The sequence below is a fragment of the Protopterus annectens genome, chromosome 13.part0 (genome assembly GCF_019279795.1).
Source record: "Protopterus annectens isolate FY-2018-M chromosome 13.part0, PAN1.0, whole genome shotgun sequence".
In the NCBI taxonomy this organism is placed as follows: domain Eukaryota; kingdom Metazoa; phylum Chordata; order Ceratodontiformes; family Protopteridae; genus Protopterus; species Protopterus annectens.
Genome location: NC_056747.1, coordinates 358,174,569 through 358,188,345, shown reverse-complemented (window position 1 = coordinate 358,188,345; position 13,777 = coordinate 358,174,569). Strand labels below are relative to the sequence as shown.

Sequence of the window (13,777 nt, the reverse complement as noted above, 5' to 3'; positions counted from 1 at the left end):
GTGCCTCCCTAATATGGGAAGCAATAAGATATGTATATGTATGCATGCATATATATATATATATATATATATATATATATATATATATATATATATATAGATAGATATAGATAGATATAGATAGATAGATATAAAATAGGATATACCGCCATAAAAAAGCAAATACACCAAAAAGCTTTTGAGCATAGTAAAGAAGAGTAGAGGTACAGCCCAAAAACGTCAGGGGGCTGGAGGGAGGGTAACCAGGACTGCAACAGTAAATACACTCTAACATCTACATTTATGGTAAGTGTACACAACTGTACTATGTACTTCGTGTTTCACTGTTGCAATCATCACATTTGGGTAGATTCCCAAAGCTAAGGATGGGAAGAGGAATTTAGATAGCATTAGGACCAGCTATAAAGCCCTGCAAGACTGCAGTGGCAAAGCCAGCTCTGGATTTAGAGAAAAATGTCAAATGGTAATGCTTGGTGAAAGTATGTACAGAACTCCAGGTAGCAGCTTCTAGGATGTCCCTGGTAGGGACACCTCTGAGAAAGGCTATAGAGGTAGATGCAGCCCTGGTTGAATGGGGTCTGATCCCCTATGGGATAGGTTTTCCATGGTGCTATAGCAGAAATGAATGCAATGGCCGATCCATTTAGAAATGAATTGCTTTGAAATAGCCTTCCCCTCTGCCCCTGCAGCAAATGCCAACAGCAGTTGTTCACATTTCCTTTGAGGCTTAGTCCTGTCCAAGTAAAATCTAAGTTGTCTGTGCACATCTAAGGAGTGCAGGATCCATTCCCCTTTGTTCTGTGGATTAGGAAAGAATGTTGGCAAATGAATAGACTGATTAAGAGCCACACTGGATACTACCTTGGGCATGAAGGAGGGATTGGTCTTGAGGGACACCCTGTCCGCACGAAAGATGATGAAAGGCTCCACTGCCATAAGGGCCTGTAGTTCAGATACCCTTCTTGCTGAAGTGATTGCTAAAAGGAATGCTGTTTTCCAAGAAAGGAATTTTAAATCTGAACTAGCAGCTGGCTCGAAAGGAGGAATAGTGAGCTTCTCCAATACAAAATTAAGGTTCCAGGCAGGAGTTGGGGCTCTCCTGGGTGGTCTTAAATTTTTGCTCCCTCTGAGGAACTGCTTGAGCAGTGGATGAGAGAAGAGGGGAGGGTTCTGTGTTATAATGAGCTGAAACAGCCGAGACGTGAACTTTGATGGAGGAAAAAGAAAGGCCCTTGTGAAGCATCTCGGTTAACTATTGTAGAATCTGAGGTAATCTGGGCGCTGCTGTGCTCATACACCTTGAGATTGGTTCCAGGAAGAGAATCTTTTCCATTTTTCAGCATAAGATTTTCTAGTACTAGGCCTCGTTGCCTCTAAAATGATATCCATGACTGGTTTACTGAGGGATGGTAAAGGAGAGATTGGGTAATTAGCCAGGCTGCTAGGTTCAGGGTTTGAATCTGAGTGCAGAATATGGTTTTCCTGCTGGGACAACAGGGTAGGTGTCTGAGGCAGGTGCCATGGGGCCAACAGTGACGCACTGCCCAAGAAGGGGTACCCAGTGTTGGCGTGGCCAGTCTGGTGCAATCAGTATCGTCCTTGGTTTGTCCTGCTTGATCTTTAGTAGTACTTTGGACAAGAGTTTTTCCAGCTGAAGGGCAGAGCATCCACTTTCCAAGCTTGTTTGTGGGGAGTCCTTGTGCAAAATTTGTCTAATTGGTAGTTCTGGGGGGAGGCAAACAGGTCTATTTCTGGGCTCCCCCATTCGTTTGTCAACATGTTTGAAGTCTTTGGTTCCAGTTTCCACTCGTGGGTGTCCATGAGTTTTCTGCTTAGTCCGTCTGCCAGTGTATTTCATTTTCCTGGCAGGAATTGAGCTTATAGATGACTTGATAGCTCAAGGCTGTGTTCCACAGTGCCATGGCTAGTCTGCAAAGGGGGTAAGAATGGGTACCCCCCTGCCTGTTTATGTACCACATAACAGTGGTGCTGTCCTTCTTTACCAGTAATTGTCCTGGAAGAATGCAGTCCTTGAAGGCTGTCAGAGCTTTCTGTACAGCTATTTCTTTTTGATTGATATGCAGGTGCATTTGACTTGGGTTCCACTTGCCCTGAATGCACTTCCCTGACAGGTGAGCCCCCCATGCATAATCTGATGAGTCTGTTGCTAGGGTTTGGGCAGCAGGGGGTAGAGTGAATGGTAGTCCCTTGTTCTGGTAGCAGGCCACTGCCCACCAAAGGAACTCTAACCGTAGGCAAGGCTTCTAAACCCTGAGAATGTTGACACCATAGGCTTTTTAGATACCATTATAGTTTCCTCATATGCAGGTCTTGCATATGGAATTAGAAGAATGCAGGTCATGAACCCCAAGGCTTGCAGTATTTGCCTTGCAGATAGCAGTTTTTTTGTGGCCACTAGTTTGAAGTATGTTGTCAAATGAATTTGTTTCTATGGCGTGAGGAAAGCCACCTGGGAAATTGTATAAAGGCTTGCTCCCCGGAATATAATTTGTTGACAGGGTACCAGGTGTGATTTCTTTTTGTTTACGGTGTACCCCAGACAAGTTAGCACCCTTTGTACAAAAGCCAGATAATTCAAAAGTATGTCCTGGCTTTCTGCCTGAATTAGACAATCGTCCAGGTATGGGAGTATTTCTTTGGCTGCAAAATGCAATGACTGGAGCTAGGAACTTTGTGAATACCCTGGGCGCAGTAAATAAGCCAAACGGCATTGCAGAGAACTGGTAGTGCATGTAGCCTGCTTTGAAGCATAGGTATTTTCTGCAAGCCTCCCCGATTGGGATGTGCAGGTATGCTTCCTTTAAATCCGAGTGTTGCCAACCAGGCATCTTTGCCTAGCATATGAAGCAACTGGTGAAGAGTTAGCACCTTGAATTTTGGAATCACCAAAAAGGTGTTTAAAGTAGACAGGTCCAGGATAGGACGCCATGAATTGTCTTTTCTAAGTACCAGAAAAAGTCTTGAGTAGAAACCTTGTCCCTTTTCCTCTCCTGGTACAGTTTGAAAGCCTTTATGTTTAAGAGAGACCGTACTTGCTTTTGAGCCTCTGCCCGCTGATTTGGGGGTAGATCTGGCCCAACGTTTGGGGTTGGTAACGTGTGGAAGTGAAATCTGTATCCTTGGGAAACTATATTTAAAACCCATTTGTCCTGGGTAATGAGTTCCCACTTTTTGCATGTAGAGCAATCTTTCCCCCCAAAGGGGCAGTCAGTTGAGAAGTGCCTGGAAGTTTTAAAGTTAAGTCACTGAGACAGTTTACCATAGGGGGGAGTTTTACTACTCCCAGATTTGGAAGTGGGGGCCCCCACTGCTTAGTCCTGTGCGTACCCTGGGACTTAAGCCTGGGTGTTCTAATGGATCTGGGTTTGGACGGAGAAGCCCTGGAAGAGACAGGAAAGGACCAATTCTTAGAGGGCCAATGCCTACTAAATCTAGGAGGTTGTACTTTTAAGAAAACAATTTGCATATTTAGCTTTTTCCTCCATCTTTTTAAGAACTTCTTCTGCCTTGTTGCCAAACAGGTGGCCCTGATTTAAGGAAGCATCCAGTAATTTAGCTTTAACATGATCTGGCAAGGACTGCTCCTTAAGCCAAGCATGCCTTCTAAGTACAGACCCAGTGACAGCAGCCCTGCAAAGATGCCTCTAGTGAATCAAAACCACATTGCAAAGTATCTTTTCCAACCTGTTCAGCAGAATGCATTAAATCCTGTAAATCCTTATTTTCAGCACAATCAGAAATCAACATCATTTTCTGTTTAATCAATCCAATAATATGTTGCTGATACTTCAACATATGAAACTGGCAGTTTAAGGCCCTAATGGCCAGGGTTGCAGAAGTGTATACCTTCTTACTTCATCTATCCAGCACCCTGGAGTCTCTATTAGAGGGGGTAGGATTTTTGGCAGTAGTAGCTTTAATGCCCTTGGGTCCCAGTGAAATGGTCTCAGGATCCACAGTAGGATTTTTGAAAAGGAACTTGTGAGACACCCTGTAATATCTATCAGGCTTTCTGGGAGCAGGAGGAAAGGAGTCAGGGGCCAAGCTAGATTCCGAAAAGGCATCATCAACAATGTCTAGTACAGGAGGGGTAGCTAAAGGCCTGTGCTGGGGCAGGAGTAAAAAATCACTAATCCTCTTTTTAGAATCAGAGAAATCCTGACTTTCCCAACGAAAATGCTCCCTAAGAGTATGCAAGGTTTTACAAAAAGAAAAATCCTCGGGGGGAGGGGGGGGGGGCAAAGGGAATAGAGTCCTCAGCATCAGAATCCTCATAGGTAAATAAGGGTAAATCCTGGTCATCGGATGAAACAGAAATTTCAGAATCCTGGTCATTAGTATCATAAGCAAACTCAGTCCTAAGTTTCTTGGAGGGGGAAGGTTGGCTTCCCCTGATTACAGTAATAAGGTATTCAGCCATTCTTATTTGCTTTTTAGACATAGAGGCCTGACTATGCGGTCTGGGCGTCTGTTTTCTAGGCATGGTTCGAGATTTAGGCCTTGAAAAAGAAGATGGCATTGGTTTAATATGCAAGTCAGTAGGCCTGAATACACCCTCAGAAGCCGGTGCCTGCACAGTGGCTCTGGACCCATCCAAGGCAGAGACATCCACAGGTTCCACAGTTGAAGCATCTCGTGGCATACAGGACTTCGAATGTGTCTCAGTAGAGGCCTGCAAATCTGAAGTAGTGGGTATCAGGGACTGCAAAAGCACCTCACTAAGTACTGGTGAATTGGCGACTGGCTTAGGATAAGCGTCGTCGGCAGCTTTGGACCTATGCGGCCTGTCTCTGTCTTTATCGTTGTGTTTTTTTGGAAAGTCGGTAGTCAGATGGCTTACCGAAGACATATCTGGATAATTGAACCGAGCAACAAAATATTTAAAAGTGAAAACATACCGACGACGGATAGTTTGTTGTTTAAATACGGCACAAAACAGTCAGCGAGGTACGTTGTGGTCAGAGCTTAGGAAGGAATACAGTACGAATGAAAATCTTTATGAGGTATTTACTTTCCACAAGAAATGCAATTATTTACTTTTACTGACATCAGTTTAGAGCAAGAAAAAGTTTCCCTAACTGGGTACTTAGCTTTTAGTTGAAGACTATGGTTCTGAAACTCAAACGAAAATTTCAGGAGTTGGCCGACCGGCACTTGCGAACTGCTTCTGCTTCGGGCACCGCATGGTAAGAAGGACTGATGTAATGGTGTCAGCTGCATGTTTTACACCCCTGACTACCTGACATCATGGAAGAAGAGATAGCAACCGATGCAGGACCCAAGACTTTCTTAATCAGGCTGACTGAGGGCTACTGCAAGCAGATAACCCAAATGTGATGACTGCAACAGTGAAACATGAAGAACATCCACCGTTGCCTGGGCCAGAAGGCAGTCACCACAATGATCCTTGAAGGGTCCTTCTGAATCTTCAGAATGGCCTTGGATATTAACAAAAGTATACAGGAATATTTCCTGTCTAAAGAAAAGAAAAAAACATCTGTCTCTTCTGGGCCTCCTTGCGTGGAGTCCAGGAGGAAAATTCTGCCAATTGATTGAGGTAAGTAGAATAAATATCTATTTGAGGTGTTCCCCACAGATGAGGCAATTCCTAGAAGACCCACCACCCCCAAATTCAATTTCCATTAGTGAGAGTCTGTCCTGGTTCTGCATAGTTTTGCAAACAATTTTGATCTGACGGTATGCCTGTAGTGAGTGTACTTAAAAGCTATATCCCTGGCTACCACTACTAATGTATCACATCACTGTAATGTCTGTAAACACCTGCATGGGACCATAGATGACAGAGTTGAAGGCACTTACCAGTGCCAGCATATCTTATGTTTATGTGATTTGGTCCGTCTTTCCATTCCACTGACACTACCCTTTGATTCAAATTGATTTTAAGATTTTTTTTTTATACCACAAAAGTAATTAAAAAGAAAAGCGATGTTCTTGTTTAAAAGTAATTAAAAGTCATGCAGCAATTATAAAAACACTTTTCTGCAGCTTTAAAATGATTTTACAGAAACAACATACTGCTTACGTCCTAAAAATAAGAGTGGAAGACTTATTTCCCAAAGGGAACTTATTTGCTCAGCAATGGGAAGTGTTAGTCGACCACTGATCCTCAAACGTCTGGAAGAGTAGTACTGCTTAGCTACAGGAAAGCTCTGAAGGGTTTGGCACCCAACCCTTTCTTTTTAGTCATCTCAATTCCAGCTAACTTAACAGTTTAGGTGTACAGAAGATGTCCTTGATTGGCTGTTATATCCTTAGTAGGATATAACTCATACAGCTAAGACAACTGCAGCATTGGTACTGTTGAGCATATACTCGTTGTTCTTTACTTAATCCATTAAGCTTTCTGCATGACAAAACTAAAAGTAAGAATCCATTTACCTAACCCTCATGCAAGCTTATTAAAGTGACTGAATGCAAGTATCTAATACAATAAAATAATTACAAGGTGTAATACAGCACACTCACCAAACCATGGATACTGCCTTCATAGTTAGGAGATAAGGCACCTTGTCCTCCAGACCGTTGCCACTGTGATGTTCCTGAGATAAAGCAAAAACTCAAATATGATAAAAGCCAATTAAAACTCTTTTAAATTATTTACTCGTCTCAAAAACTAAGTTCAAGCCGTCATCTACTTCCTTAGTGCTTAAATGAAATACTACTAATTAATCAACTTAAAGGAAAACATGGAAATTGTGGTGGTGTACATGCATTTTTTATGCTTTTTGCCATTACCTGCTAAACCTTCAGTCTCCTTTCTGGATGTCTCTCACTCAGTCCTCTTATCAGCTGCTTATGTCCTAAATCTCCCTGTTGGGTAGGAGGGGTTGTAGTTTCCAAAAAAGTACAGTTGATTACACTTACCATAAATGTAGATCTTTGAATATATTCACTACTACAGTTCTGATCTGTGTTAATTTTTGCTGTGGAAGCCCTTGGCCATCCTGACTACCACAGAATATCCCCCTCCTCCTGAAGTCAGAGGACACCCAGTCTGACATCACTACACCTGAAAATAACAGTACCAGCCGGCACCATGATCTCAGTACTTTCTTGCCCACAACAAGCAGGAGACCCCCCCCCCCCGTGTGTCTCTAAGGTCTCGGGTCTAGGGCCCTAGATTCCACAGCAAGTGTGAAGGAGCAACCTTGACTAAGGAGGAGAATGCCCAAGACCATCCCATAAACAAGAGGAGGGGGGAAAGAATACTGCAACAGTGAATACACTCAGTCATCTACATTTATGGCAAGTGTACACAACTGTACATTGTTCTGTGTGTTTCACTGTCGGAGTCCTTACTTGTGGGATGACTCCCAAAGTTGAAAAGGGAGTGGATGGAAGGACAAAGGAGAGGCAAGGATGCCCTGAAAATGGCACTGGAAAACCCTGCTTTGGACTTAGAAAAGGTAGGAAGACAGTAATGTTTGTTGGGGGGGGGGTGTAGGGAGGACCAAGTAGTGGCTCCCAAAATGTCCTTAGTGGCCACCCCTTTTAGAAAAGCAGCAGAGGTAGTGGTAGCCCTAGTGGAATGTCTCCTTACAGAATCTGGACTCTTTTTACCATGATGGCGGAAGTAAAAAAAAGGTACAGTGGGAGATTCATTTAGAAATTATTTGTTTTGAAACTGGTCTCCCCTCAGTGCTACTGGCAAAGGCCAGAAAAAGTTGGTCCGACTTCCTGACATTCTTTGTTCTGTCCAAGTAGTAATACAGTTGCCTGTACACATACAAAGTATGAAGGATCATTTTCCCCTTGTTTTGATGGTTAGGAAAGAATGTAGACAAGTGTATGGTCTGGTTTAAAGCCTCTTTGACCAACTTGGATATAAAGGAAGGATTAGTCCTAGAGATAATCTGTCCGGGTGAAAAATAAAGAAAGGTTCCACATACATAAGAGCCTGAAGTTCTGAAACCCTTCTGGCTGAGGTAATAGCTAGTAGGAAAGCTATCGTCCAGTTAAGGAACTTTATATCTACAGAAGCAACTAGCTCGAAGGACGAGCTTCTCTAGAATTAAACTGAGGTCCCAGGGGAACAGGAGGGTTTGCTGGGAAGTCTAATGTTGATAAGTCCTCTCAGAAACTTTCATAAGAGGATGTGAAAAGCAAGGAGGCTGTACCATATAATGACTCTTTGCCATTGGCGGGGTAAGACTTTCTAGTGTTAGATCTCCTGGCTTCTTTAAGAATGATCAGGACCTGTTTGTCTAGGAGTGATCCCTTCCCAAGGGATCAAGGTATCATTCAAGCTGTCATTTAAGTGTGTGCTGGTTGGGGTATATGATTGTGCCCCTGTTCTGCGTGTACAGGTCCTCTCTCTGTTGCAGCAGACATGACTGAGCAATAGGGGGTGTGCCCACTGATGCTTTCGCCAATCTGGGGCTATCAGAATGACTCTAGACCCTTCTTCCCTTATTTTCGGCAGTAACTGGATAGCAAGGTATTGGTGGTCAAACAGATGAACAGGCCTGTCTAAGGAAAGGAAAAGGCATCTGTCTTCCAGGCTATTTTGTTCTGGAGCTTTTCTAAGTAAGCATTTCTTTGGTAGCAAAATGGTCTTTATGTGGCACACCCAATTTTTTGGATATGTTAAGGAAAACTTCCTGATACAGTTACCATTTGTTGGGGTACGACAGGCTCTTGCTGAGCATTTCCTTGGTAGCAAAATGGTCTGTATGTGGCACACCCAATTTTTTGGATATGTTGAGGAAAACTTCCTGATACAGTTGCCATTTGTTGGGGTACGACAGGCTCTTGCTGAGGTGATCGGCTAGTGGATTGTTTTTTCCTGGTGGATACTATGCCATGAAATGCAGTCCTAGGGCGTTTGTTTTTCCCCAAAGGACCATGGCTAAGCAGCAAAGAGGGTAAGAGTGAGCCCCCCCCCCCATTTATGTACCTCATAACCTTGGTATTGTCTGTCTTTACCAGGAGGACTCCTGGTTTCTACTGTTCTTTGAAGGCAACAAGACCTTTCTGACTGCCATTGGTTCTTTCAGGTTGATGTTTTTGTTTCAGAACTGGAAGTCCCACCTGCCTTGGGTCTAGAAGTAGTTGTAGTCTGCGCCCCAGGCTATCTTTGATGAACCTGTTGTCAGAGTTTGGTCCTGAGGGATGAACCTGAAAGAAATACCTGTATTAAGGGAGCATGCTCAGACCAACCAGGAAAACTCAGTCTTGAAATAAGGAAGCACTTTTACACAGAAGGTGAGAGCCAGACTGTTGGCAACACACAATTTTGAGAAACCACTGTAGTTTCCTCATAAGTAGTATGGCCAGGAGGGATCATGAGGAAGCAGGAGGCCATGTGAACTAGGGCCCCGAAATACTCTCTGGCTGTGAGGTATTTCCTGACAAGGAACTTTCTGAAGTACAGCGTTAGAAAGGTAACCTTGTCTGGAAGGAGAAAGGCTTTCTGAAGTGGTGTCCAGTAAAGCGCCCAGAAATATAATCCTGATTGAGGGTTTTGTTTGAAACTTTTGGGTACTGATGGTGAACCACACTGAAGTTAGTACAGTTTGGGTGTAAAGCAGATCTGCTTTGAGTTTTTCCATGTCTGTTGCCTGAATGAGAGAATCATCTAAGTAAGGATAAATCTGAAGTCCCTTTGTCCTGCAGAAAGCCATTTATAACTACGGTTAGGTGTTTTTGAAAACCCTAGGTGCAGTAAACAAGCCAAAGGGCAGAGCACAGAAAGTACAGTTGTGTACCTACCATAAATGTAGATGTTTGAGTGTATGCACTGTTGCAGTCATTACAGTTGGGTTATCCTGCTGGCAGGCTACCCGCAGTCGGCCTGAATTCCAAAGTCCTGGTCCGGCGTCGGTTGCTGTCGCCTCTTCCCTGACGTCAGTGCGCCAGGGGTATAAAAGATGCAGCCAACGCCATTTTCTTCAGTTTTTCTTGACCCAGATGTCAGGTGCCCCCAAAAGGGTAGGCTAAAAAATTCTGATCATAAAAAAGCATGCACATAACCTTCATCTACAAGCAAATACACCACATAGGGTGTATAGAATGGAGAAGTACAGATAAGTCCCAGCAATGAAAGGGGGATGGTGGGAGGGTAACCTGGACTACAACAGTGAATACACTCGAATATCTACATTTATGGTAGGTACACAACTGTACTATGTTCATCGTGTTTCACTGTTGCAGTCATTACACTTGGGATGAATCCCAAAGCTGAGGTTGGGTGGCTAAGCCTAAATAGAATTAGGAGTGGCTATGTGGCCCTGCAGAATTGCAGTGGCAAAGCCTGCTCTGGATTTAGAGAAAATAGGTAAGTGATAGTGCTTTGTAAAAAAGTGTGCACTGAAGTCCAGGTTGCAGCCTCCAAAATGTCCTTGGTTGGTACTCCTCTAAGGAAGGCTGCTGAAGTGGCTGCTGCTCTGGTAGAATGTGGCCTAATGCCCTTGGGCACTGATTTGCCATGTTGTGCATAGCAGAAACGAATGCAGTAGCCTATCCATTTTGAAATAAGTCTGCTTTGAAATAGCTTTTCCTTGTGATCCTGCAGCATATGCCACTAAGAGTTGCTCAGTCTTTCTGAAAGCTTTAGTTTTGTCCAAGTAAAAGCGTAGCTGTCTGTGCATGTCCAAAAAATGCAGAAGTGTCTCCCCCTTATTCTGTGGGTTTGGATAAAAGGTAGGCAAATGTATGGTTTGGTTAAGAGCCACACTGGACACTACCTTAGGCATAAATGTTGGGTTTGTCCTTAGAGAAACCCTGTCCGGATGGAAAATAATAAAAGGTTCCACAGCCATTAGTGCCTGCAACTCTTGAGACTCTTCTTGCTGAAGTAATTGCTAGAAGAGCTGTTTTCCATGATAAGTATTTTATCTCAGCTGTATTGGCTGGCTCAGAAGGAGGCAGTGTGAGTTTTTCCAAGACAAAATTGAGGTCCTATGCAGGTATTGGAGCTCTCCTTGGAGGTCTTATGTTTTTGGCCCCTCTGAGATACTGCCTTAGCAGTGGATGAGAAAAAATAGGTGGGTCCATATTGTAATGAGCTGAAATGGCAGAGGCATGGATCTTAATTGATGAGAAGGATAAGCCTTTGTCCAGCATCTCAGTTAGGTATTGTAAAATCTGAGGAATATTTGGTACAAGCAAGTCAATTCCTTGTGCCTGGTTCCAAGCACAGAATCTCTTCCATTTTTCTGCATAAGATTTTCTGGTGCTGGGCCTCCTGGCCTCCAAAATAATATCCATAACTGCTTTAGAGAGAGGTGTGTTCTGAAAGTTTACATTATCCGCCATGCAGCCAGATTTAGGGTTCCGAGTTGGCCGTGTAGGATCCGTTTGTTTTGCTGGGTTAGCAAATGAGGAATTTGAGGCAATGTCCAGGCTGGGCCTTGAGACAAGCTCTTTAGGATTGGGTACTAGTGCTGGCGTGGGCAATCAGGAACATTTTTGGCTTCTCTTGTCTGACCTTTAGGAGTACCTTGAGGAGGAGAGGCAGAGGAGGGAAGGCATATACTGTAAGGGCTTTCCAGCTGAATAAAAGGGCATCCCACTTTCCATGCTTGTTTGTGATAAGTCCGAGTGCAGAATCTCTGTAGCTGGCAGTTGTGAGGGGAGGCAAATAGATTTATGTCTGGGCATCCCCACTTCCCTGTTATCATGCTGAAGATTTGTGGATCTAGTTTCCACTCGTGAGGATCCATGAGGTTTCTGCTTAGTTCGTCTGCCAAAGTATTTGTCTTTCCTGGCAGGAAATGTGCTTGCAGATGTACTTGATAAGTTAATGCCATGGTTCCACAAAATCATGGCTTGTCTGCAGAGGGGGTAGGAATGTGTGCCTCCTTTCTTGTTTACGTACCACATTGACTGCAGTATTCTTCGTCTTTATCAGCAGTTGTCCTGAACGAAGTAGGTCCTTGAAGGTTGTCATGGCATTCTGTACAGCTAGCATCTCTTTTTGATTGATATGAAGATGCATTTGGCTTGTGGGCCATGTACCCTGAATACATTTTCCTGCCATGTGTGCCTCCCAGGCATAATCTGATGCATCTGTTGTTAGTGTCTGCCTGGCTGTGGGTAAAGTGAATGGCTGTCCCTTGTTGTGGTGACAGGCCTGTACCCACCATCGAAACTCCTGTTGCAGGCAGAGAATGAGAGTAATTAATATTTCCAGGCTGTGGCAATGTTGAGTCCAAACACTTTTTAGATACCATTGTAGTTTCCTCATATGCAGTCTTGCATATGGAATTAGTAGAATGCAGGATGCCATATAGACCAGAGCCTGAAGAATTTTTCTTGCAGATAAGTGAGTCTTTGTTGCTATGTTTTTGAAGTAAGAAGTCAATTGCCTTTGTTTGTCTGGCGTGAGATAAGCCATCTGGGCAGTTGTAGTTAAGCTTGCAACCAGGAATATTATCTCGAGAGGGTACTAGTTTTGATTTCTTTTCGTTTACTGTGTACCCTAGGCAAATTAGTAATCTTTTTACAAACGCCAGATGCTTTAGTAGAATGTCTTTGGTCTCTGCTTAAATAAGGCAGTCGTCCAAGTAGGGATATATTTGAATTCCTCTGTCTGCAAAAAGCAATTACTGGTGCCAGGCATTTTGTGAAGACCCTGGGCGCAGTAGATAAGCCAAAGGACAGTGCAGAGAATTGGTAGTGCATTGAGCCAGCTATGAATCTGAGGTATCTTCTGCAAGATTGTCCGATTGGGACATGCAGGTATGCTTCTTTGAGGTCCAAAGTTACAAGCCAAGCCTTCGTGCCCAGCATGGGCAGAAGCTGCTGCAGAGTCAACATTTTGAATTTTGGAACGTCCAGAAAAGTATTTAGAATAGACAGGTCCAGAATTGGTCTCCAAGCTTTGTTATTTCTTGGTACTAAGAAAAGTCTGGAGTAAAATCCTTGTCCCTGCTCTTGTTGTGGCACTGGCTGAATAGCCCTCATGTCCATGAGAGATGAAATTTGTTTTTGTGCCTCTGCCCACTGATTGTGTGGCAGGTCTGGCATACCTTTTGCCTTTGGAAGAGTGTGAAAGTGGAACCTGTAACCCTGAGAGACTATATTTAAGACCCATTTGTCCTGGGTGATCCTGTGCCAATTTTGTGAAAAAAGTGCTAGTTTTCCCCCTAAGGGTGCTGCCAAAAGGTAAGTGCTTCGCATTGGCAGAGGGAAGCCATTGGGACTGTTTCCTATAATGTTGTGATTTGTCTTCTCCGCTTCTGGAGGTAGAAGCACCCCATTGTTTGGGCCTGTATGAGCCCTGGGGCTGTTGCCTGCCTCTAGAGTGTCTGAATCTGCCTCTTTGTGGCCTGACAGTAGAAAGGACCAATTCTTAGAAGGCCAGTTATGGCTAAATCTGGGTGGCTGTGCCTGTAAGAAATCCTTTACTGTCTGCATTGATTTAGCTTTATCCTCCATTTTCTTCAACACCTCTTCTGCCTTAACACCAAACAAAGTATCATGCTGTAATGGAGCATCCAATAATTTTGCCTTAACATGATCAGGCAGATTCTGTTCCTTTAACCAAGCATGCCTTCTAATAACAGAACCTGTAACAGCTGCCCTGCACGAGGCCTCCAGTGAATCATAACCACATTGCAAAGTATGTGTTCCCACTTGTTCAGCTGCATGCAATAAATCCTGCAAATCTTTGTTCTCAGAACATTCAGAATTTGTCAACATTTTTTGTTTTAACAAAGACATTAAGTATTGCTGATATTTGAGCATATGAAACTGACAATTTAAAGCCCTTACAGCCAGGGTAGCAGAAGTG

The 13,777-nt window shown here is 43.7% G+C and overlaps 1 protein-coding gene across 1 annotated transcript in view; it reads right to left on the bottom strand.

The window, feature by feature from the left end:
- Nucleotides 1-13,777, bottom strand: part of TCF3 (transcription factor 3) — a 2,378,933-nt gene that overhangs the window by 961,232 nt on the left and 1,403,924 nt on the right. Inside the window, exon 13 of the mRNA XM_044054828.1 lies at nt 6,508-6,581. Coding sequence (XP_043910763.1) covers nt 6,508-6,581 — 74 coding nt within the window. The remainder of the gene's footprint in view (nt 1-6,507; nt 6,582-13,777) is intronic.